The sequence below is a fragment of the Vicia villosa genome, linkage group LG4, assembly GCF_029867415.1.
Source record: "Vicia villosa cultivar HV-30 ecotype Madison, WI linkage group LG4, Vvil1.0, whole genome shotgun sequence".
Classification (NCBI taxonomy): domain Eukaryota; kingdom Viridiplantae; phylum Streptophyta; class Magnoliopsida; order Fabales; family Fabaceae; genus Vicia; species Vicia villosa.
In genome coordinates this window covers 42664601-42688159 of record NC_081183.1, presented here as the reverse complement: position 1 = coordinate 42688159, position 23559 = coordinate 42664601, and the positions used below count along the sequence as shown (strand labels likewise).

The following is a 23559-nucleotide window of genomic DNA, read 5'->3' as shown; positions in this document are numbered from 1 at the left end:
GAACAGACCCTCCAATTGGATATTACTTGGAATGTTTTTCATGGGATAGCCGTATTGACGACGGGCTAAAGCTGGATTGTAACTGATTCCTCCCTTAGTTCCAATAAGGGGTACGTTGGGAAAACTTCCGCAACTGAAAATGATCTTGGTTTCGTCGTTGTCAGGACTACACCAATCAATGTCTGTATGAGTGAGAGACATGATTTTCTGTGACCAGTAAAGGCCATCCCTCATGTTCCAGAAAGTGCTAGACTTTGGCAGGTGCGAAACGAACCATTCGTATAACAACGGTACGCAGCATGTGATTAATCCTCCTCGCTGCAGGTTTCTTGAATGCACAGAGTGATAAGCATCCGCAAGCAAGGTCGGAACTGGATTTCCAATTAAGAAGATCTTAATTGCGTTGATGTCGACGAAATCGTTAATGTTAGGAAACAAAAACAATCCGTAGATAAGCAAAGCCAAGATTTCCTCAAAAGCGCTCATATCTTGGATGCTGACAAAATACCGAGCTTGATCAAACAGGAATTTGGAGGGCAATCCTTGAATTCCTCCTCTACTCACCATATGAGTTCTGATGTCGACTAAGTTCAAAGGAGTAGTTGCAGCAATGATAATGTCGTCAGGGTTCTTTTCCAAACCGGAGTACGGATCTTGCGCGTACACGGGTATTCCAATCAGACGAGAGTACTCTTCCAACGTAGGCATGAGCTGATAATCTGGAAAGGTGAAGCAGCGATACGTTGGATCGTAAAACTGCACCAATGTGGGAAGGATCCCATCCACAATGTTGGTATTGAGCAAAGGCAGAAGTTTTCCATACTTCTCCTTGAAAGCCTGGGGGTTGACCACCAGTTTTCCGAGCTTTCCCAGTTCCTCGACCTGGGGAATCTTGAAGGTGTATTTCCTAGCTCTCTTTCTTCCATAATCCATGGTATAGATCCTTAAGTCCTTTCTCCGTTTCTCTCTTTCTATGAAGTTCAAAACGTTCGTTATTTAGTTTCCTTGAAAAACGACTCGAAAAAGACTCTTTTTGTTTTTAGTTGTTTATTAATGAATGATGCATGAATGCATGAATGCACACACAAGAGTTTTAAACAAACATGGCGTTGAAGGGTATAGTGGTCATGAAGTCCGAACGCAAACCCAGCCCCAATGGTAAACTAAGGATAAGGATTTTTGTACCTGTAGAACGGGTTCTAGGGGTCTCAGAGTTTTTGCTCAACCTTAAAGATACGTTGATTGGTATCTATAAGAGAGTTTCCTCTGAGTGTAGTATCTGCGTGACAATTACTTCCATAATCACTGCTCTACATCCTAAAAAAGGCTTTAAGTGGGGTTAATGTGTTTCTAGGTCCTCCTGGTACAAATCAGTCTCAGAATGCAGTGGCGCAGTTAATCACAACCAGCCAGGCAAATTCCAAGAGTAGAATTGTAAACCAAGATTAGAGGGCCTTCACCGGGAAGACATCCTCCATCCTATCTTATGTTGCACTCAAATCCGGGTATAGGATTTCTCACCACAAGGGGGAATCAAGCCCTTTCCCGATACAGAATAAACAAAATAAACAAATATATATGCAACAAACACATGATATGACACAGAGGTTAGGCAGGACCTCTCTTGTTTGAGGGGGAATTTAGCATCCCTAATTCCTCATTGGGGTTGGACCAGCAACAGGTCAACCATTGGTTTGGATGAAAACACAAGGTTTTTAACACTTATATCCCCAGCAGAGTCGCCATTTTTCTGTGGTGTCGTTTTCTTTTACCTCCCCGTTTCACTTGGGAGGACGGCACGCTAAACCCTTCACGCGAAATTTGGAAGGAGAATGCGCCCGTGGTGGGATGAATTTTATTTCAGTTCTTCCTACGATATCACACGAACTTTCTTATTTGTCCTACGAGTAGGAAAGGGGAAAAAAGATCTCAACTAAACCCTAGGAGTTTGCTAAGTGTGGGGATTTCACCTAGACTAGAAATTCTGGAGTCCGGGGGGTCGGTTATACATAGGGAAGTGTTTAAACACCCTACATATCTGTAGTACTCTACAGGAACCTTCTCTGTGTCATTTGTGATTGTGTTTGCTGCTAATGATTGGGAAAGTTTCTCCTTTGTGTTAGGAGAAGGAATTGAATTGATTTGAAAAGACAGACAGACTGACTGACTGACTATTTTTGGTATTTTATTAGCTCGCTGAGATTCCTTGTGAATCTCATGCCTACATATCCCTAGTGGAAGTCAGAGCTTAATGTAGTTCGGGGAACTAACTAGGGAAATTAATTATTTTTGGTGCCTTGCTTGAAGCTCAAGGTTGAAGCTTGGAATTAAATCTCTGTTTACAGTAAAGAGACATGAAATCATCTCTACAGAGAGGTATTTGTACTATTCTACCACAAACATTTAAAGGAGTGACAGAATAACTGAATTCATTTCATTCAAGAGGGGGACCTTACTTGTGTGTGCAAGTATGCCAGTCAGATGCCTCTTAAATGAAAGAAAGATGCTCATCCAAATTAGGGAAAGTTACCACATGTCTGGGTTTTACTGCCAGCTCATGCCTTTCAAAATCCTAAATGGGAGACTTGATTAAAATTGAAATGAAATGTAATGTTTGTTTGAATGTGGTAGAGTAGTAAAAATATCTCTCTATAGAGATAAGCTATGTCTATCTACTGTATAAAAGACTTGACTTTAGTTGGCTTGTATGAGGCCCAAGCTTGAGGCTTTTTGATTGATTTATTAATTATTATTATTCATTGACTCTGGGAGATGACTCCACTGGGGATTAATTACAGGGTATTTTTGTGTTCTGTACAAAGCCCAGAATTGAGGCTGACTCTATTTGGAGAGTGTTTATTTGATGGATTTTTATTTGGTGTTCTGTACAAAGCCCAGAATTGAGGCTGACTCTACTTAGGGAGACTCTATTTGTGTGCCTTGTACAAAGCCCAAGGTTGTGGCTAACTGTTGAGGATAATTGAATGAATGACTCTATTTTATGTGCCTTGTACAAAGCCCAAGGTTGTGGCTGACTCTAGCTAGGGAAAACATTATTTTCTGCCTTGTACAAAGCCCAGGGTTGTGGCAGACTCTTAAATAAACTGAGTATGGATGACTCTATGGGGAAAAGATCCTAGGTGTTAGGAATCTTTGACACATGAAAATATGGTTTATCTGCCTTGTACAAAGCCCAAGGTTGTGGCTACTGAATGATGAAGAACTCACTAGGGAGACTCTATTATCTGCCTTGTTCAATGCCCAAGGTTGAGGCTGACTCTTGACAGGGGAGTTTTATTGTTTGGTGCCTTGTATGAAGCCCAAGGTTGAGGCTAACTGTTTTTGTTGGTTTTGACTCTACTGAGGAGATTCTATTCATTGGAAGACTGTTTTTCTTTGGAAGCTAACCCTTTCCAGGGATTTTGACTCAGCTGGAGAAATTATTTGGTAAAAGAATGACTTTATCATGTTTTTTGGAGGCTGACCCTTTCCAGGGGTTTTGACTCTTTTGGGGAAATTATCTCCTAGGAGAATGAATCTTTAGTTATTTATTAATTGACTTTGGAAGCTAACCCTTTCCAGGGATTTTTATTGAAATGATGGATTGATTTGGAGGCTAACCCTTTCCAGGGGTTTTATTGAAATAGAGGTTGATTTTAATTGACTTTGGAGGCTAACCCTTTCTAGGGATTGGCAGAAATATTATCCAGTGGAGACTTCTTGTTTAAAGCCCAAGATGAAGGCTGACTCATGCTGAGGATAAGCAAATATGGATCCTAGACTCTGCTAAAGAAGATTGATGAAGATAAGGGTGACAGAGACTGTCCATGTCTCTCATTCCAAAAGGTGTACTCAATGTAAAATTGAGACAAACTTAGCTTGTTTAAAGTCTGGTTTAAATTGGAAGAGACTCACCAGGGTAGGCTAAAAGGTGACTAAAGACCTGTTCCTATGTTTATAAGAAACCTGATGGGTCCTTGTATACAAGCTCAAGAGGAAGCTGGAAATGCTTTTAAGAAGCCTGTGGGTCCTTGTACAAAGCCCAAGAGGAGGCTAATCGAGGGTCCTTGTTATAGCACAAGAGAAAGCTATGTGGTTTTGAACTTATTTTGGCTCTAAGCAAATGGGTAAGAGGTTTCACCGGGAATAATTCCTCTTTGGGTGGATGTATCCTATTATTTTTGGATTCTAAGGTTTTTACCAAGATGTTTCACCGGGAATAATTCATCTTGGGGGTTTGAACTACAGATCTCTAATTAGGAAAGAGCCTTCACCGGGAAGACATTCTCAATCCTAGGTCATATTCCTATAATATATATATAGTTTAACTATCCTAGGGTTTATACTCAAACGTAGTTCTAAACTAATATATGCACAGTTTATATTTGACAGTAATTTAAACAAAGACTGTAAATTGAAAGCTTATAAAGCCTAACCTGGATGGAGTGGAGGCCTTTGAAGAAGTATGTACAGAGCCTCAACAGTAATTTTGTTGTTTTGTTGATAACAGTTGAATATTTATGATAAACAGTTAAGGGTTTTTGAAAACAGAAGAAGTGAAGATGGACAAAGGTCACATAGGTATCTGAAGAGTTTCACCGGGAATAATGCCCTTCAAATACCAGAAGAATGTTTTGAAAACAGAAAGAAGATTTTGAAAATACAGTTTTGAAAACAAGCTAAGAAGAGAAGATTTTTGGGACTTACACTCTATTAGAGGCCCAGTACTTTACAGTACTGGTGTAAAAGCAATTTGAAAATGATTTGGAATGATACAAGGTTTTGTTGTTTGAAAACCCTAATCATTTGATTTATTCGGAGATTGAAAACAGTTTTGAAAATTGACAAAAGTCAACTTAATTAAGGTAAAAATAAAGATTTTTAACCAATTAAGACCTAAACAATTAGGGTTTTATCATAAACTTTATTTACAAAATGATTAGGTTAAAACAAAGTGAATATATACATTTAAAGTATTTAAGAAAACACTTAAAACATACTATTTTAAACCTAATTAAAACACATGAAATAAATAATATTTTTATGATTTTTTTGATTATTCACAAAATAGATGTATTAAATGACAAGTGTGTGAAAAATGAAGTGAAAATGATTTAATTTGATAGGTGAATTATTCATGTGAAGTTGTGAAGAAAATAAAAGAAATTATGTGTTAAAAAATAGTTTTTGGCCCTTGGAGGATTTGAACCCCCGCCCTTGAAGTCACCAGCCCAAAACAACACCACTGAGCCAACGCGCGCTTGGTGTCAAAGGAATGACTCCAATGCAATACATATGTTATTCAAGTGCATAGAACAAAAAAGAAAATAAAATCAAAAGGTCTGGGGCGAGGGGGATTCGAACCCCAGACCTTGGGCACGCGCAACACACAAACACTCTTTACCACTGGGCTATCACGTTTTAGTCGTTTATGAAATAACTTCCATTCAACATAAAATAAACTTTGGCCCCAGATTTAAATTTTTGCGCGCCATGGCCATAGTCATCTTCTTCCTCGAGCTCAAGGATTTTCAAAATCCTAACTCTCTGGTTTCTCAACTAAATGACATGATGTAAACATCAATCTTGTTCTAAATTTCCTCACGAATCCAGATATGTAACTAACATTTATTTATATGAACTATAGCTACCTAATTTCTCAGAAAACTCTAAGAACACATGAACCCTAAATTTGAAATTAAATGACAAACAAGATGAATAAATGAAAGATGATAGAGGGTTTTCAATCCTCTGATGATGCTAAACAAGATAGAATCGAGCTTTAATTTAAAGAGTGCTTAAATTAAAGAGGTGAGGTTCAGAAACTTACCTCTGAAAATGGAGGTCGTGAGGACGATTGAGAGCACCTGGGCTTGAATGAATGATCTCAATAGCTTCCTTGAGACTCAATGATGCTAACTGAATGCTTATTGGAGCTCGAATCCTCCTGAATTGCTCTATGGACCTCCCTCGATTTGAGCTTCAAGTAGACATGGAGGTTGTTGAATTTGGAGTTACAGACGAGCTGCAGCCATCTGGTTAGCTTCACTATGACCTGAGGAGTGTGCCTGTATGATTGGCTTGGCTTGAAACCTCCTGAATTACTCTATGGACCTCCAACTGCAAATGCTCCAAAGTGAGAGCAACAATGGTGTTCCTCCACTTACAGAAGTGATCCAGGTGTTTGGATCACCTCAAATGAACTCCCTTGAGATGTTAGAATGCTTACTTTCCAAAGATAAGCTTTGGTTTGAAGAAAACGATTCTTCTTGCCAAAGAACTTTGAAAAACCATAAGCATGAGAAGAGAAAGAGAAAGCAAGGAATAAGGTTGCTTTGGTGTGTTTTCTGAATGAGAAAGAGGCCTCTATTTATAGGCAATTGGTTCAGAGCAATTGATCATAGTAAGCTTGCTTAGTGTAGTGAGTTTGGTTTCTTAGCCATGAAGAAATTCAAGGAATATTCCAAGTGCAATGATGAGCTCTTTGATACCACTCCCTAGCCATCGGTTTTGCTTGATCTTAGGGGACCAAATGGCTGCAGAAATGAGCTCCAATTGGTTGGGAGAAGATTCCTTTGATGAATCACCAATTTGTCATAAATTCAAAAATGCAATCATTACATAATCACATGCCTTTGTTTTTGGGAATCTTCTCTAATCCTTATGCAATGATGGAAATTGAAGTATGGTATGGTTTCAGATGCATTAGAGGTCGTGTAGCATCACTTAGTGAAGCAAAATGCACAAAATTGCAAAGTTTCAAATTGTACATGACCTATAATTTTACTTCATGAGGCCAACTTTGAACAAGCATAACTCCTAGCTCAAATTGAATTTGGAGAAGGTTGAACACAATATGGAAAGCCCTAAACATCTACTTCAAATCATTAGTTTGGAGTTTCTTCAGAATCCTTTGGCAAATTTGTGAAAAATGAGGCCAAAGTTGGAAGAAAACTAGGTTAAAACACTTAGAAAAATTTCTAAGTGTTTATGACCTAAAACTCCAAAATTTCCAAAACTCTTAAATGATTGATCTTTTGAAAAAAGTTCCTTTGTAAGATGTTGTTTTATTTTGCAAGATCTACAACTTTCATGTTGGAAGTTTTTTGAGTTGTGTAGGTGAAATTTTGAGTTCTCACCATGCCTTAAAAACCCTAATTCCCGACTTTTCGCTCCTTGATGAATTTCTTTGAATTTCTTTGGTCAAATGACTTTAATATCCATACATTGATGATATTGATCCTTGAAAGTCATTTTTTGACCAAAGATCTCAAAAGTCAATGGTGATCCCATACAGTTGACTTTTTCCAGAGAAGGTGAGATTTTGGACTTTTGTGTAGAATCAAGATCTTCTCCTCAAATGAATGATGTAAATGGATTATATTGAGGTAGTAGAGATTCTTGAATCATGTCTTGAGTTTTGGATCCATGCCCTGATTAAAAGTCAACTATCTTGGTGAATTAGGTCAAAAACCCTAATTGTCGACCAGAGGACAATGATGAATGTAGACTTTGAATTGAGGTGTAATGTCCAGTGGATCTTGTCATATGAGTTATTTGAAGATGATTGATGTCTTTGAATGGTTCCCTGGGGCTTTTTAGGGTTTCCCAAAGGTGATCCCTGATTTTAGTCCTTGATAGGCTCCAAACCCTAGTCTGTTGATCTGAGTAATTCTGTACTTAGATGACTGGGTGTCTAATCAATCATAAGTGAAATAATGAAGCTCTTGAGTCTTATGATTGTATTAGAGACTAATCCTCCTATTGATTGATCCTTTGCCTGAGTCTTCTTGTCTTTGAACACCCTCGATTGAATGTCAGACTGCTCTGGGTACTTACTTTGACTTGATAAAACTCCTGAAGATATGTCATCTCAGGGGGTCAAAAATTAGGGTATGACAACAATAGTTGTCCAGATGTTCCTATCAATTGCATTGATATGGACACACATACAATCCTTCCAATAGCCGTAGTTTTCACCGTTGAAAACTGGAGCTCTATTATGAGCCCCTTTAGGTCCGGAAGCCATCTTTCCAATAAGTGTTTCACGTAGCACGGAATTAACCAAGCTCTTGATGCCACTTGTTAGATGCTGGCCTGAGGATCTAGAGGGGGGGTGAATAGATCCTACACAGTTTTTCCGGGATTATTACAGACTATAGCGAAAGCGGTTCTGAATCGACTTGCGTCTATTCCGGACCGCTATTGCAAAGGGTTATATATGTTACAAAACCACAAAATAGTTGAGATTACCGATAAAAAGATATGTAATCGAATCAATACGTGTCACAACTGAATATCAATTAACTTCTAGATTGACAAACTTTGATTTGCAATGCAGTAATAGTGGAGTAAGCAAAAAGACAAACACTTGGTGACAATATTCAAATTGATGCTAATTCAAGATGTGGTGAATTGTGATGTTTATGCAGAACTTTAATTCACAATTTTAACACTTGAATCATTAATCAATTTTGCAATTATACCAATTATGAACAGAATGTAAAGGAAAAGATAAAAGCGATAAGAACACGATATTTGTTTAGGCAGTTCGTCGACCGTCCTCGCTACGACTACGTCTGCCCCCAATTCCAAATTGAAATTGGGAAAACTTTCATTAATGTTGAAAGCAGTTTATACAAAGAAGATAACAAAGCGATAAACGATAAACCACTTATGTCGATCCTTTGAATCTTCTTCCCCCTTAATCTTGAGCAAGATCAAGGTTATCCAAGAGTCTCACTTTGATTCCTTTCTGCAGTGTCTTGATTCCTTGAACCCTTGTTCCTCAATCGTTACACTCAGCCGAATCCTCAATGACGACCTCTTGATAAAAACCCCCAAGAACCACCTGTCGTGGAGGACAAAACCCGCAGATTTTATTCACCAAAAACCCCACAAATCTTCACCCACTAGGAATCTTCAATTCCGTTCCATGGACGTTATCGAACTCATCACTAACCCTCAACACAAGAATGATTATGTGTAATTGTGTTGGAGATGACGAAGAACGAAGATGAGAAGACTTTGTGTATCTTTCAGTCGTTGGTGTTTTTTTTTTAATGAATGAACACTTGATAATATATATGAGTGCTTAACAGTTGGAGATGATAGAAACATAATTTTTGACATTCTTGATCAGTTAGGTCGACCTCTTGTAGAGCTTAGGTCGACCTAGCAGTGCTTGCAGAATTATGCTCCCAGTTAGGTCGACCTGTTAAAGGAGTAGGTCGACCAGAATCTTCTTCAGATGCGTTCTGGGAACAATTTCTTAGATTAGGTCGACCTAGTTGTTGTGTAGGTCGACCTAGCAGACTGATATGTGGATTTCTTCATTTTAGGTCGACCTAGATGATCTGTGAGTCGACCTAGCAGAAGTATATGGATTTTTCTTCATTTTAGGTCGACCTGGGTTGACAGTAGGTCGACCTAACTGCTGATTTTCTGCATTCTTCTTGTTCTGCTTGTGTTGAGTCGACCTATATGCATAGTAGATCAATCTGTACTATCATGAGTGATCAATGCTTGCTTTTCTTTGAGTTTTCAGCTTCCGTCTTGTTGTTTGAATGCTTATTTGAGTTTGCCATGAATCAAAAACATCTTTGAGTGTAATCTTGTATTCACACTACCAAGATGTATCATGATTTGAAAAAGCTGTTTTGGTGGCCTGGAATGAAGAAGGAAATTGATGAATTTGTATTCTCTTGTTTGACGTGTCAGAAGTCAAAGGTTGAACATCAGAAGCCATATGGATTCATGCAACCGATGTTTATTCCTGAGTGAAAGTGGGATAGCATATCGATGGATTTTGTTTCGGGTTTGCCGAGAACCGTCAGAAATTGTGAAGCTATCTGGGTCGTGGTAGACAGGTTGACGAAGTCTGCACATTTCATACCATTAAGAATGGATTATCTGATGGAAAAGCTGGCTCAATTATATATTGAGAAGATAGTCAGTCTACATGGTATTCCTTCGAGTATCGTGTCAGACAGAGATCCGAGATTTACGTCTAAGTACTGGGAAGGTTTGCAGAAGGCGTTGGGTACTAAGCTGAGACTGAGTTCTGCTTATCATCCGCAGACGGATGGACAGACTAAGAGGACAATTCAGTCGTTAGAAGATTTGTTATGTGCTTGTGTGTTAGAAAAAGGAGGTGCTTGGGATAGTTATCTGCCTTTGATTGAATTTACCTACAACAACAGTTTTCATTCGAGTATAGTTATGGCTCCGTTTGAGGGGTTGTATGGGAGGAGATGTAGAACTCCATTGTGTTGGTACGAAGCTGGTGAGAGTGCTGTGATTGGACCATAAATTGTACAACAGACTACGGAGAAGATTAAGATGATTCAAGAGAAGATGAAAGCTTCTCAGAGTCGTCAGAAGGGTTATCATGACAAGAGGAGGAAAACACTTGAGTTTCAAGAGGGAGACCATGTGTTTATGAGAGTTACTCCTATGACGGGAATTGGTCGGGCATTGAAGTCGAAGAAGTTGACTCCGCGTTTTATTGGACCATTCCAAATTTCGGAAAAAGTGGGAGAAGTAGCTTATCGTATTGCTTTGCCGCCGATGCTTGCAAACTTGCATGACGTATTTCATGTATCGCAGTTGAGGAAGTACATTGCGGATCCATCTCATGTGATTCAGGTAGATGAGGTACAGGTGAAAGATAACTTGACCGTTGAAACTTTACCTGTGAGGATTGAAGACTGGAAGCTGAAACAGTTGCGTGGCAAGAAAATAGCTTTGGTCAGAGTAGCTTGGGGAGGACCGGCTGAGGGGAACGTCACCTGGGAGTTAGAAAGCCAGATGAAAGATTCCTATCCGGAACTATTTGCTTGAGGTATGTTTTCGAGGATGAAAACTCTTTAGTGGGGGAGAGTTGTAACATCCCGAAAAATTCTTATTTAATTAATTTAATCAAGTTTTAAATTAATTATGGGAAATTAACATTTTGTTGAATAATGTGGAAAAAAATGATAAAATGTTAAGTTATTGGGCCATGCGGTGGAATTAGTAAAGTGGGGGTGTAATTGTGTAAGAGCCCATTTATAATTTTATGTTTTTCATAAAATAAAGGAAAACAAGAGGAGAAGGGAAAAATTAGAACGTGAAAACCAGAAGCTGTGAGAAGAGGAACTGAAGAACGTGAAGGAGAACCAAAGAGGAAGAGGAACCAATTCAAGAATTTGGCTAAGGTAAGGGGGGACTTATCTGATTATCATCTATTATCGGGTTAGGGGTTGATAATACTGAATAGATGTGGAATTCGGGTCGATTGAGTCATATGATAGGTTTAGGGATTGAGTCAAATTTTATGATGTTTGATCTCTATGTTTGAATCTATGATGTCTACGTTGTTTTGATCTCAATTGATGTGTAATTGGTGTATTGTGAGATGTATTTTGTGTTGTTTGTATGTTCTATTTCCCTAGGTTCGTACTGGTATGAATTGGATGAGTTTGGAATGTATAGAAGGCTGTTTCCTACAGGTTGGGGTTTCTGAAATCCCCGCTTCGCGCCGCGTGCATAGGGTTGGCGCCGCGAACAGGTGGGCAGAATGGCAGGGATTTGTGATACGCACAGGTCGCGCCGCGTACCCGTGTTTCGCGCCGCGAAGGCGTAACTTTTTCTCGCTTCGCGCCGCGTGCAGATGTTTGCGCCGCGAACAGCTTGGCAGAGAGCCAAGGATTCTTGGAACGTTCAGTTCGCGCCGCGAACTGATGATGGCGACGCGTGCTGTTGGTGTTTTGAGATATTTTTTAAAAAAAAGTTCAAAGATGCATAACTTTTTAACCGTTGGTCCGTTTGATGCGTCGTTTCGAGCTAAACGAACCTTATAGAATAATCTATGTGATGATGATTGATTGTTTTTTTGGAATGATGAAAATACATGTATTCTATTCTTATTGAGTAGGATGACTGGTGCAAAATACGTGTATGTTTTCTATATGATGATGATAGAATTATGATTGAATGGTGTTAATATATATGAACATACTAGATGATGATGATGATGATATTGATGATGATGATGATGATGGTGTAAGTATGTTATGTATGTTGCATTCATTCATGTTCATTGATGATACTGTATCCATAAGGGTGTGTTGGATCAGTGAAGGGCATGATTCCCATTGTGTGGAATCTGTGCTGGCAGGGCCGTATCTTGGATGATGTTGGATCGGTCATGGGTTATTCCCATATGATGATGTTGGTACCACATGCATAGTGTCAGTTCATACATATGCATAATTTATAACATGATTGGAGGTATTCCAGTGTTGTAAATGTTGATGATGTGTAATTGTTGTCTGACTTGTTTTGAATGTCTGTTTATGAAACAATTGGGTGAATGATACAACTGTGATGTGTTATTGCTTTATAACCTTATAACATTTGTTAATTATGATGAGACTCACCCTTACATGTTGTCATTTTCAGATTGAGGATAGCGGCTGTTCGACTCGGTGAGGATTAGCTCATGAGTCAGTGTTTTAGTAGCGTCAGGTGTCATGCTCTGATAGTTGTAACACTGGGGACGCGATTTGTTTAGAATTTATAATTATGACTCTAGTTATGTTTTGATGTTTTGAAGGATAAGTTTTTAATATGTTAAACTTAGTCCGGTTTTGATAAATTTCCGCTGTGTTAACATGAAACGTTTTAATTTATGATGATTACCTCAGTGAATGCATGACATGACTGAATGATGTTTATTTATTATGAATTGTGGCACCCTTATTTCATGTACTCTGAATAATTGTTTTAAATTGCCGCGGGGTTAGTAAGGGGTGTTACAACACAACTGTCATCAAGTGTTTTCTGATGGTGAACACGTGTTTGTACGGTTGGTAAAAGCGTGAGTGAAACTGATGGGACGCCGCCCTAGGTTCTCTCACCTAACGTCACTCATCATTTCAATTACCATGTTCTCTCACCTAACGTCACTCATCATTTAATGCATTTAATTTCAATTGATTTTGTAACTGTTCATTCTCATAAATTAATTGCATTCCTTTTCAAATCTGCCTCAATAAATATATTTCAAATCATAACGTTTATCTTTTTCGCTTCCATTCTCTCTCTTCTTGCATGCATTTTTGCAACCTCTTTGCCCTTTTCTCAAACCCTAAACGCAAACCCAGAAAAGTTTTAAGTAATCTCAGTTTTGTTTCAATAGCTGCTTCATCTTCTCTCAACGTTGGTTCCTATGTTCCTCTACATCTTCAAGACGAAGAACAACAAATTGTTCCTGTTATCTCTTGCTTTATTCCCAAAAACGAGTTAGAAGTTATCTGTGAATTAACGGTGGACTTTGATAGCCTTGAAAAACATGAGCTCCATCTGAAAGAGGATATGTTGTTTCAAGGATGGACTTCTCTGTTCTTTGAGTTCTGTGGACCTGTTTACCCATAACTAGTGAAGGAATTTTGGGTTCACGCTGTAGTCGCCCCTAAATCAATCATGTCGTTTGTTCATGGAAGATTTGTTGTTGTTACTGAGAACATCCTATGAATGATGTTTGACCTAAGAAACCCTGAAGGTGTCTATGAAATTGATCAAAGAGCCGATTGGGAAGATGTTCTGGCTACTCTTTATACAGATGTGGAGAAAACAAAGTGTGTCAAGGACATGAAGGATCTCTACAAAATCTTGACCAAGATTCTTCTGGGGTGTTTCTATCACAGGAAATCAACCCATTCTGATGGTTTTGTCAACAAAGAGCAGCAATATATTCTGTATTGCATCGCCACTCAGAAGAAGGTTGATATCATCTTCATAATATTCAATCATATGTGGAATGCTGTAAAGGATTCCAGAAACACTTTCAGAATAAAGAAGGGTAATATTATTCCTTTTGGAAGAATAAATACTAATCTTCTTATTCATTCCAAGATTGTTGAAGACGTGGAAGCTCAAGGAGTCATCAAGGATCTTGTCACTGACACAGGAAGCTGTTTGAATGCTCACACCCTAAGAAAGATGAATCTCATTCAAGAGGTTATAGCCACTCCTCAACCTCTCCCAGGAGCAAGAAGCCTAAGAGATTCTGTTCTTGCTGATTTTGAATCCTTCTTCAGAAGTGAGCTGCCAGAAATTAGGACTAAATATCTTAACTCTCTCAAGGAAGATAAAGACCAAGATGCTCCTGCAAAAGGTGGTCGCAAGAAAGCTTCTACTTCCAAGCCTGCTGCTTCGAAAGATGTTTCAGAAGCTGAACCAGAAGCTGTTGTCAAGAAGGAAAGAAGGATAAAGCGTAAATTTGATCATCCTTCTGTTAACCAGGAGAAGGAAGTACAAGGTGCAGTTGCTGCTGTTGTTGTTGAGAAAGTTGTTGAGAAAGAAGTTGCGACTGAAGAAGTTTAGGAAGTTTTAGATGAAAATGAAAATAATGAAAAAGAGACTGCTGAGAAAAAGAAGAAGAAGAAGAGAAAGATGAAAAATAAGAATGTGGAAGATGAAAAGGATGTTGAAAAGAAGAAGAAAAGAAGAAGAAAATTTATCATAGAAGCCTCCGAGGAAGAAGAAGAACTTCAAGAAGCTGTGAATCAGCAAGCTGAAGTTGTGAATCAGCAAGCAGAAGCTAATCAAGAACCAGCAACTCAAGAAGTTGAAGGTCAAAATGGTGTTGATAATGAGAAGGAAAGACTGGAATCTTCCAGAAGAAGAGAAATTTCTCTTGGGAAGGCAAGGATTGTGGAAGAGAAGAAGAACAAGAAGTAGAGAAGACTTGAGGCTGAGTTTGAAGCGAATCAGAATATATCTAAAGGTATACATCTTTCTGAGCCTGTTTCTGTTCCTGCTTTACATTCAAAAGTTGCAACAATAAATGTTGCTCAAACCCCTGAACCAGAAAATCAACCAGAAACAGCCCCATCAGAATCACCTATAACCATCCATGTTCTCACACCTCCTTCTTGTCCCCTAACCAATGTTCTCACCCCTCCTCTTTCACCTATCTCAAATGTTCTCATTCCTCCTTCTCCACCCAAAGCGAATGTTACTTCTGACCACTCCCTTGAAACCCTTGTTCTTGATATCCAACCCCTTCAAACTCGCTTTCCACCTCACACAAATATATCCACTTCTCAACCTCCATCTCATGCAAACTATGAATCCATTCCTTCTACCTCACAAAATAATCCTTCTGTATCTGACCTTCCAGATTCTGCATCACATGAGCAATTGCTCTGTGACTACAATTACACACCCAAGCCTCGTCCTGAACCTGAGCTGGTAATGTTAGACTCTGAGAATGAAGCAGAATCATCTCTCTGTCTTGATAGAGAACCTCAACCCTATTTTGTTCTGAAACCAGATTCTGCCGTAACCAAAATAAAATCCCGCCGAGCATACCCTATTAGTGTAATTTATGAAATGGTAAAGCGGAATGTCAGAAGAGTCTTTGATGCTCTCAAAATAGCTCATCATGCTGGATTAAATGATGTTGCTATGCGAAAATTCTAGAGGATCTTCAGAAGAAAAGCAGATGCTTATTTTCAAGAACTTCAGGAAATTTGTGTAGAACTTGCTCCACGACCTTGTGGAATTCTGAGGCACTATGAATATTTTTGGTTCAGTCTTCTTGGAGGGAGATATTGTTTTGAAGTGAAGGAATTCATTGATGAACTTGCAGAAGCACGAGTTTCAGATGAGCTGGACGGCAACCCTTGTAGGGATATTGTGGTTTGGAGGCCTAAGTATCCAGTTCTGATTGGAGACTTCTAGTGGTTGTTTGACTTTTTGAGAGAGAATCCTTCTAAGAAGGCCCCCAATATGGTCATTCCAGAAGTTGTTTATCCTCCAGATGTTGCTGCTCCTACTGCTCCTAGGAATCTTGCTGCCATTCTTCAAGCCCTTGAGAATGGAGATTCTGATCTTCCTGCACCTGAGTATGAAGAAGATGCTTCTAGGAAAGAAGCTGATGTTGAGATTCATCCTGCTGGGAATATTCCTACTAAGGAAAATCATGATGATGATCTCACGATGGATGCTGCTGTTGAGAATGTTGTCCCTTTGAACAAAAGTTGTGAAGCTTTTTATGGTGAATCCTCTCTTCTAGTGAAGACTCTAGAGGTTATTCAGAAGAATCAAGCTGAACTAGCTTCTCGCATGGACTAGCAAGCAGATATCAACAATGAGTTTTGCTCATTCACGGTGAAGCAGGCTGAGAGCAATGCTGGGATTCAAGACCTTCTGGCGAAGATAGTTTCCAAACTAGGCCAGTCGTAGTCTGTTGTGTCTTAGTTGTCTCTTTCTTTTTGCATCTTCTTTGTGCATCTATCTTCTCATCCCTTGTATCTTCTGATTATTTCCTATGAATGAAATCCTTTATTCCTCTCTCATATTGTTTGTTTTTCATCTGAATCTTTTGTGTTCTTTTTTATGTTATGACAAAAAGGGAGAGAAACTGTGATAAATGATCTGATTTATATTATCAGTTGCTGGGAGTAAGTCTCCATATTTCTAACAGAATTACCAAGTTCTATGTCTTTGAGTGTTTTGCACGATTGAAGACATTCTAAAAAGCTCAACATGAGAAGCAAAGACATGGGGAAAAGCAATTTTATATAGAAACAAGCTCATGGAAATTGAAGCAAGCTGAGTGTTGTGAAGCTTCAAGATCAGAAGCAAGAAGGAAGAATGTTATGATATTCTGATGATAGAATATGCTCTAACACATTCTTATTCCTTATATGTTCTGATACATTTTATTTCTTAAAATGTTCTGAAACATTATTTTTTTATGCTCTGATACATATTATATGTTCCGATACATATTTTATGTTCTGATTCATTCATGCTCTGACTTTTATCGTTTAGTTTGTTTTGCAACATTTCAGGATGTAGAGATGCTTTGGTACATTCAACAATGTTCTGGTACAATCTAGCATGCAATGATTCAAGAAGAAATTCAAAGCTCTGAAGCTGTCCTATGGAAGCAAGAAGTATAAGCTATGAATGTTCTGAAGATCTAAGCATATGTGATCGTCTCAACTGAAATGGGAAATACTCAGGGAAGTCCTTTATTTATAAATTTCTTCTAGTATTTATTTCAGGGGGAGATTGTTAATCTCAGGGGGAGACATATTCACACACTATGTTTATATGCTTATGCTATAACTATGTAATTGTCTTTAGCCGTCTGATATTCTGATTGCAAATTCATATCATTTATATATGTTTTTGTCATCATCAAAAAGGGGGAGATTGTTAGAACAAGATTTGTTCTAATCAATATTCTTAGTTTTGATGATAACAATGAATATGAATTTTGTATGAGATAATGTGGTACTCTAATACTATGCAATTTCCATTTCAGGAATCACATAAAGAGTATGCACAAAAATTAGCGCAAGAAGCACTGACTCACAAGGTTCAGCATGCAACATCAAAACATGCTCTGGAAAGACATCAGAAGATGGTCAAGAAGAATCAGAACATGGTCTATAGAAGCATCAGAAGAACTTGAGATCAGAAGTAGAAGCACTGAAGTTCTCATGGTATCACGCTAAGAAGCACTTCAAGGTTAGAAGACAAGAAGATGCTCTACACCAAGCTGTTTGACTCTGATGATATTCAAACGTTGTTTACACAAACATCATATCAGAAGCAAGTACAAGATGGCAGGCTACGCTGACTGACAAAAGGAACGTTAGAAGCTATTAAAGGCAACGTCAGTAGACACAGCGAAAGCAAGGCTCGAGGTAGTTGACAAAAGAGTGAAACATTAAATGCAATGCTTTACGGATCACGCAACGCATTAAATGCTCCCAACGGTCGTCTTCTCAAATGCCTATAAATAGAAGTTCTGATGAGAAGCTGAATACAACACTTTGCGCAAACATACAGAAACGCTGTCAAATTCAAAAGCTCTCAAACATCATCTTCAACCTCACTACATTGCTGTTGTAATATCTTAGTGAGATTAAGCTTAAACTTAAGAGAAAAATCACAGTTGTGATAATAGCTTATTAAGAAGCATTGTAACTCTTATAAGAATTTGTTTACATTAATTTGTAAGAACTAGAGGAGATCAAGTTGTGTTCGGATTCTCTAGAAAGTCTTAGAGGGTATCTAAGTAGTGTGTTCCTATAGTGATAAGGTTGTGATCAGAATACTCTAGAAGACTTAGAAGTTATATAAGTGGAAAACCATTGTAATCTTGTGTGATTAGTGATATTAAATCCTCAGATGAGGTAAATCACTCCAAGGGGGTGGACTGGAGTAGTTTAGTTAACAATGAACCAGGATAAAAATCATTGTGCAAATTGTTTTTATCTTACAAGTTTTAAAGCTTAAATATAAATAAAAGTTATTAAATACTTAACAAATTGGTTATACTTACTAAATTAATACATATTAGTTAAGTTACATCACCAACTCGATTAATCCAAGTTATTCAATTAAATTATTTTTAACTGAATATGTTTTTTGACCCTCTAAAATATCAAATTTTATTTGTGGTCCATATAAAAAATAACATGATTTGGTCCTAACAAAATTTTTATGCTCATAGTTTTATGCCCTATTATTATTCTGTTAAATCAATGTGTATTTTTAATAATTAATTTGAAGACATGTTTAAAACATTTAAAAAATTTCCATGAAAAAAACAAAAAATTTGATTTCTAAGTCGAGATTTTCATTACTTTTATCATTATCTTTTGAAATTTAAAAAAATCATTAATTCTTCACGAATTAAAAAATTCTAAAGTTTGCTAAATAAATAATTTAAAGTATTTTAAACATTTATTAAAAAAATTATTCAAATGTTCAAAAATTAAAGAGTAATTTAATAGTTTTCAAAATTTTAGAAAATACTTGGGACTAAAACTGTATGCATGAAAATTATGTAGGAACTAAAATATTTTATTTTTTTAATAGGGACTAAAAATAAAATTTGATATATTTATAAAGATAAAAACATATTTAACCCTAATGGACATATATGGTAGGGTGCACTGAACTTGTTTTCAAATACTTTTTAATAAATTGTTTGAATGAAATAAGATTTGACTAATTAAAATAACTCATACTCAATAATATATATTTAATACTAATAAGAAATAGTTATTTATTGTTATATATATATATATATATATATATATATATATATATATATATATATATATATATATATATATATATATATATATATATATATATATATATATTAAGAAATCAACTCTTTTTTCTATTAAAGAATTTATTTAAAAAATTTGAAAACATATTGAATGCATATATATATATATATATATATATATATATATATATATATATATATATATATATATATATATATATATATATATATATATATATATGCATTCAATATGTTTTCAAATTTTTTAAATAAATTCTTTAATAGAAAAAAGAGTTGATTTCTTAATATATATATATATATATATATATATATATATATATATATATATATATATATATATATATATATATATATATATATATATATATATATATATATATATATATATATATATATATATATATATATATATATATAAAAGAAATCAACTCTTTTTTCTATTAAAGAATTTATTTAAAAAATTTGAAAACATATTGAATATATATATATATATATATATATATATATATATATATATATATATATATATATATATATATATATATATATATATATATATATATATATATATATATATTTCTATATAGTATCCTTTCAAATAGAATATACTAAAGATATATATTACTTACAAAGATATTCAATTGCTTAAAATAAATTTAAAAAGTAACCTTACTTAAAAAATTATTAATATTAGATATTTTAATTTATAAATATTAATAACTTATTCAAAATAAGGTATAAATATAGACTAGTTGTCGTCAGGGATTAAACTTGTACAATCAATTTGATTACACTTATTTAATTTTAATAGCATATATCAGTTGTGTTACATCACCCACTCATCTTAAATTTAAATTATTTAATTAAATACTTTTATCAAATACTATAAGTTATTTAAATTTTTATTTAAAATAAATATAAAATAGAAGATGCATTTAACCTGTTTTAAATCTATGGATAACTTATTGTAAGGGCAAAAACTCTAAATAATATAAATACTTTGCTGATTTTCAAATATTTCGTCTCTTGTCAAATATATATGAGTCAGGAGTCAAGATTCATTGAAATGAGATATAAATTTAAAAGACATACATCAAATTGATCATATATATTTTTTATTTCAATTAATATTATTATTTGATCAATTTTTTAATAGTTGAGATTTGGTGTAAATCTTATAAATTTTACACCTATTGTTAATAGATTCTCTATCACTATATATATATATATATATATATATATATATATATATATATATATATATATATATATATATATATATATATATATATATATATATATATATATATATATATATATGTATATATATGTGTGTGTATGTGTGTGTGTGTGTTTTGTTTTTTTTTTTTTCAAGAAGAAAACAAAAAAATAAATCTTCCTCAAATTCAAAAATGGTCTTTAGTTCTTCAATTAGTTGTCTCCTTCTATACATTTTAGTAGTTGTTTCTTTTCTTTTTTCAATTAATTCTTTAGAAACTGGAAACCACCAATCAGCCAATCAGACATTTAAATCAGAGCAAAAACTTTATAAACTTAAGAAGATTATAGCTTCTCGTCTTCAGCAAATTAACAAACCTGCGATTAAGACAATTCAGGTCAGTTAATATAAATTTTAAAACAATTTTATCTAATCTTGGATGCATGAATTTTCCAAGACTATAGATATATAATTGAAATTGTTCAGTATATAAGTAAGTTTTTCTTAATTATAACGTGTGAAGAACTTTTATAATTAATTAATTTTTTATGCGAGTAGGGAATTCTAAAATTTTAATGATTTTTGATAAATATATAATGTAAGATCTCTTAGATTGTGAAGGTTAATTTATTAATTCTTCTAGCACCTCATGAACTTTTTAACAGATTTTATGAGAACATTTTAATATTAAACAATAAAGTCCCCACGTCCACAGCTCCTCTTTTAAATATTATGTTATTCCTACAATTATGATATTCAATTGATTGAAGAAATCGCACTAGGGGTGCAACCCTTACAACGAAGTAACTACAAAGATTTAAAGCAAGATAAAGGTACTTTGTACCAATCGTAAAAACAAGGCCGGGATGATTGATTGCTACGCGCTAACCATATGCACCAACACACTGATAGTCATAATGCCACAGTTCTCTTCCTCTTAACCCCCAACAGCTTTATGTTTAAGTTTTCTATACACTTGTTTTATGTTTGTGTTCATTTTTTTACAGAGTCCTGATGGTGATATCATAGATTGTGTTTTGACTCATAAACAACCTGCTTTTGATCATCCTTTATTGAAAGGAGAAAAACCAATGGTAATTTTTCCTTATTGATATAAATTTAAAGAATTGTATATAAGAAAGCTATTATATTTCGACTTACTTTTATAGACAGAGAATTTTCTGTGTGTATATTCTTATTTTTAGGATCCTCCTGAAAGTCTTAGAAGGCATAATAAAATAGAAAATACAAGTGATCACTTTCAATTATGGAGTTTATCGGGTGAATCATGTCCAGAAGGATCAATTCCAATTAGAAGAATAACAGAAGAAGACATGTTAAGAGCTTACTCTATTAAGGGCTTTGGAAGAAAATTTGACGATCCTTATCTACATGAAGTATGCAATCACATAGACTCAATATATTTCTTTAGATTATTCATGAATTCTTCATATCTAACTCACATGTGTATTTTAGATTCTTATAGTAATAAAATTGGTTTTGTTATTGTTGAACAGTATGCAGTTGTTACAAAGAAAAATGATAAGTTCTATGGAGCAGAGGGTGCCATAAACGTGTGGACACCTTATATAGAAACTCCAAATGAATTTAGCTTGGCTCAAATGTGGCTTATTGCTGGTTCATATGGAAAAGATCTCAACACTATTGAAATTGGTTGGCAGGTATGTTAATAATTTTCATTTATTACATCATTAAATCTTTTCCTTTGGCTACTAAATCAACAAATCGAGCATAAAGAATTTCAAGTAATTTTTTATATGCAGGTTTACCCGCATCTCTACGGTGACTACCGCACTAGATTTTTTATTTATTGGACGGTAAGAAGACTAGTATTAATAAATTATAAATTTACCAGAAAATTACTATTATGAAAGTCTTTGTTAAATGTACTAGTACTTGACAATATTACTAATTGTAGGGTGATGATTATAAAAGTACTGGGTGCTATAATTTAATCTGTCCAGGCTTTGTTCAAACTAACAAAAGATTTGCAATAGGAGGTGCAATTAATAAGATTTCTACATATAACGGAAGGCAATATTCTATGACCTTAAAGATCTTCAAGGTAATATCTACATTGCTCCAATCCCAATGAATTCAAATAATGTGTTCTAACTTTGATATACCTTATGCCATGGTTTTAAATTTTAGTTGCGATTATAGTTGTGATTGCGGGTGTTGCGATTGCGATCATAGTGATTGATGTCATACGTAATGTAGTCGCTGCAACGTGAATTTTGAATGAAAAAATTTGAAATACATGATAAAAAACACTTATTTGTTAATATTTTTATAAGTAAATTAGCTTTAGTGTTCTAAATTTATCAAACATATGTGAAGTTATCTGAATTGCGGTTTATAACGAGGAAAATCGCATGATTTCAAATCACACTAGAATTGCGGAGATTATTGGATCAGCAATATTAGGGCGGCAATTGTGATGGCACATTGTATTTTTAAAACCACTTTTTATCTCTTTTTAAACCATTTAACTTTAATTTTTTTTTGGTGTGTGAAGGATAAAAACACTGGAAATTGGTGGCTTCAAGTTGGACCAGGATCTGGAAATTTAGTTGGGTACTGGCCGTCCAAGTTGTTCACACACTTGAAATTTGCTGCTGAAGAAGTTAATTTTGGTGGAGAAATAGTGAATATAAAGTCAACGGGGTCTCACACTTCCACTGTAATGGGCAGTGGAAACTTTCCCGAGGAGGGTTTTAGAAAAGCTGCATATATTAGAAATATGCAAGTTATAGATGCTGACAACAACTTGCATCCTTTGAAAAATCCTGAATATTCTCTTACAAATTTTTTTTGTTATAGTATAGTACAAGGAAATACTAATCCCAAGTGGGGGTATCACATTTACTTTGGTGGGTATGGCAGGGGCAATAAATGTCCCTAAAAGAATATTGAAGATTATAGAATAAAAATATTAAAGGTTTGAGACCAGAATATCACAATTGTGTCTGTAATTTTTTAGCAAAAAATTATTTCTTAGTGGTGAATTATAAAGGTTTCATAAAAATAATAAGACTGGAGAATTAAATATAGACTACTACTATTATGAAACATTTATCATATATTATTTCATAATCTTTCTATACAATAGTTTTTTTAAGTTTTTAAGCAATGTTGTTATTGTCATACCCCCATTTTTTATCCTAATATCATATGTAACACCCTTCTAAACCCCACGACAATTTAA

General features: G+C 35.1%; 1 protein-coding gene across 1 annotated transcript; it reads left to right on the top strand.

The window, feature by feature from the left end:
* Nucleotides 1–15990: 15990 nt before the first annotated feature.
* On the top strand, nucleotides 15991–23256 carry LOC131597120 (protein neprosin-like). The gene is made up of 8 exons (XM_058869833.1): nucleotides 15991–16048; nucleotides 20606–20727; nucleotides 21338–21424; nucleotides 21536–21727; nucleotides 21848–22012; nucleotides 22115–22168; nucleotides 22270–22416; nucleotides 22870–23256. The coding sequence occupies exons 1-8, from the start codon at nucleotides 15991–15993 to the stop codon at nucleotides 23254–23256; spliced, it is 1212 nt and encodes a 403-aa protein (XP_058725816.1).
* Nucleotides 23257–23559: the final 303 nt, after the last annotated feature.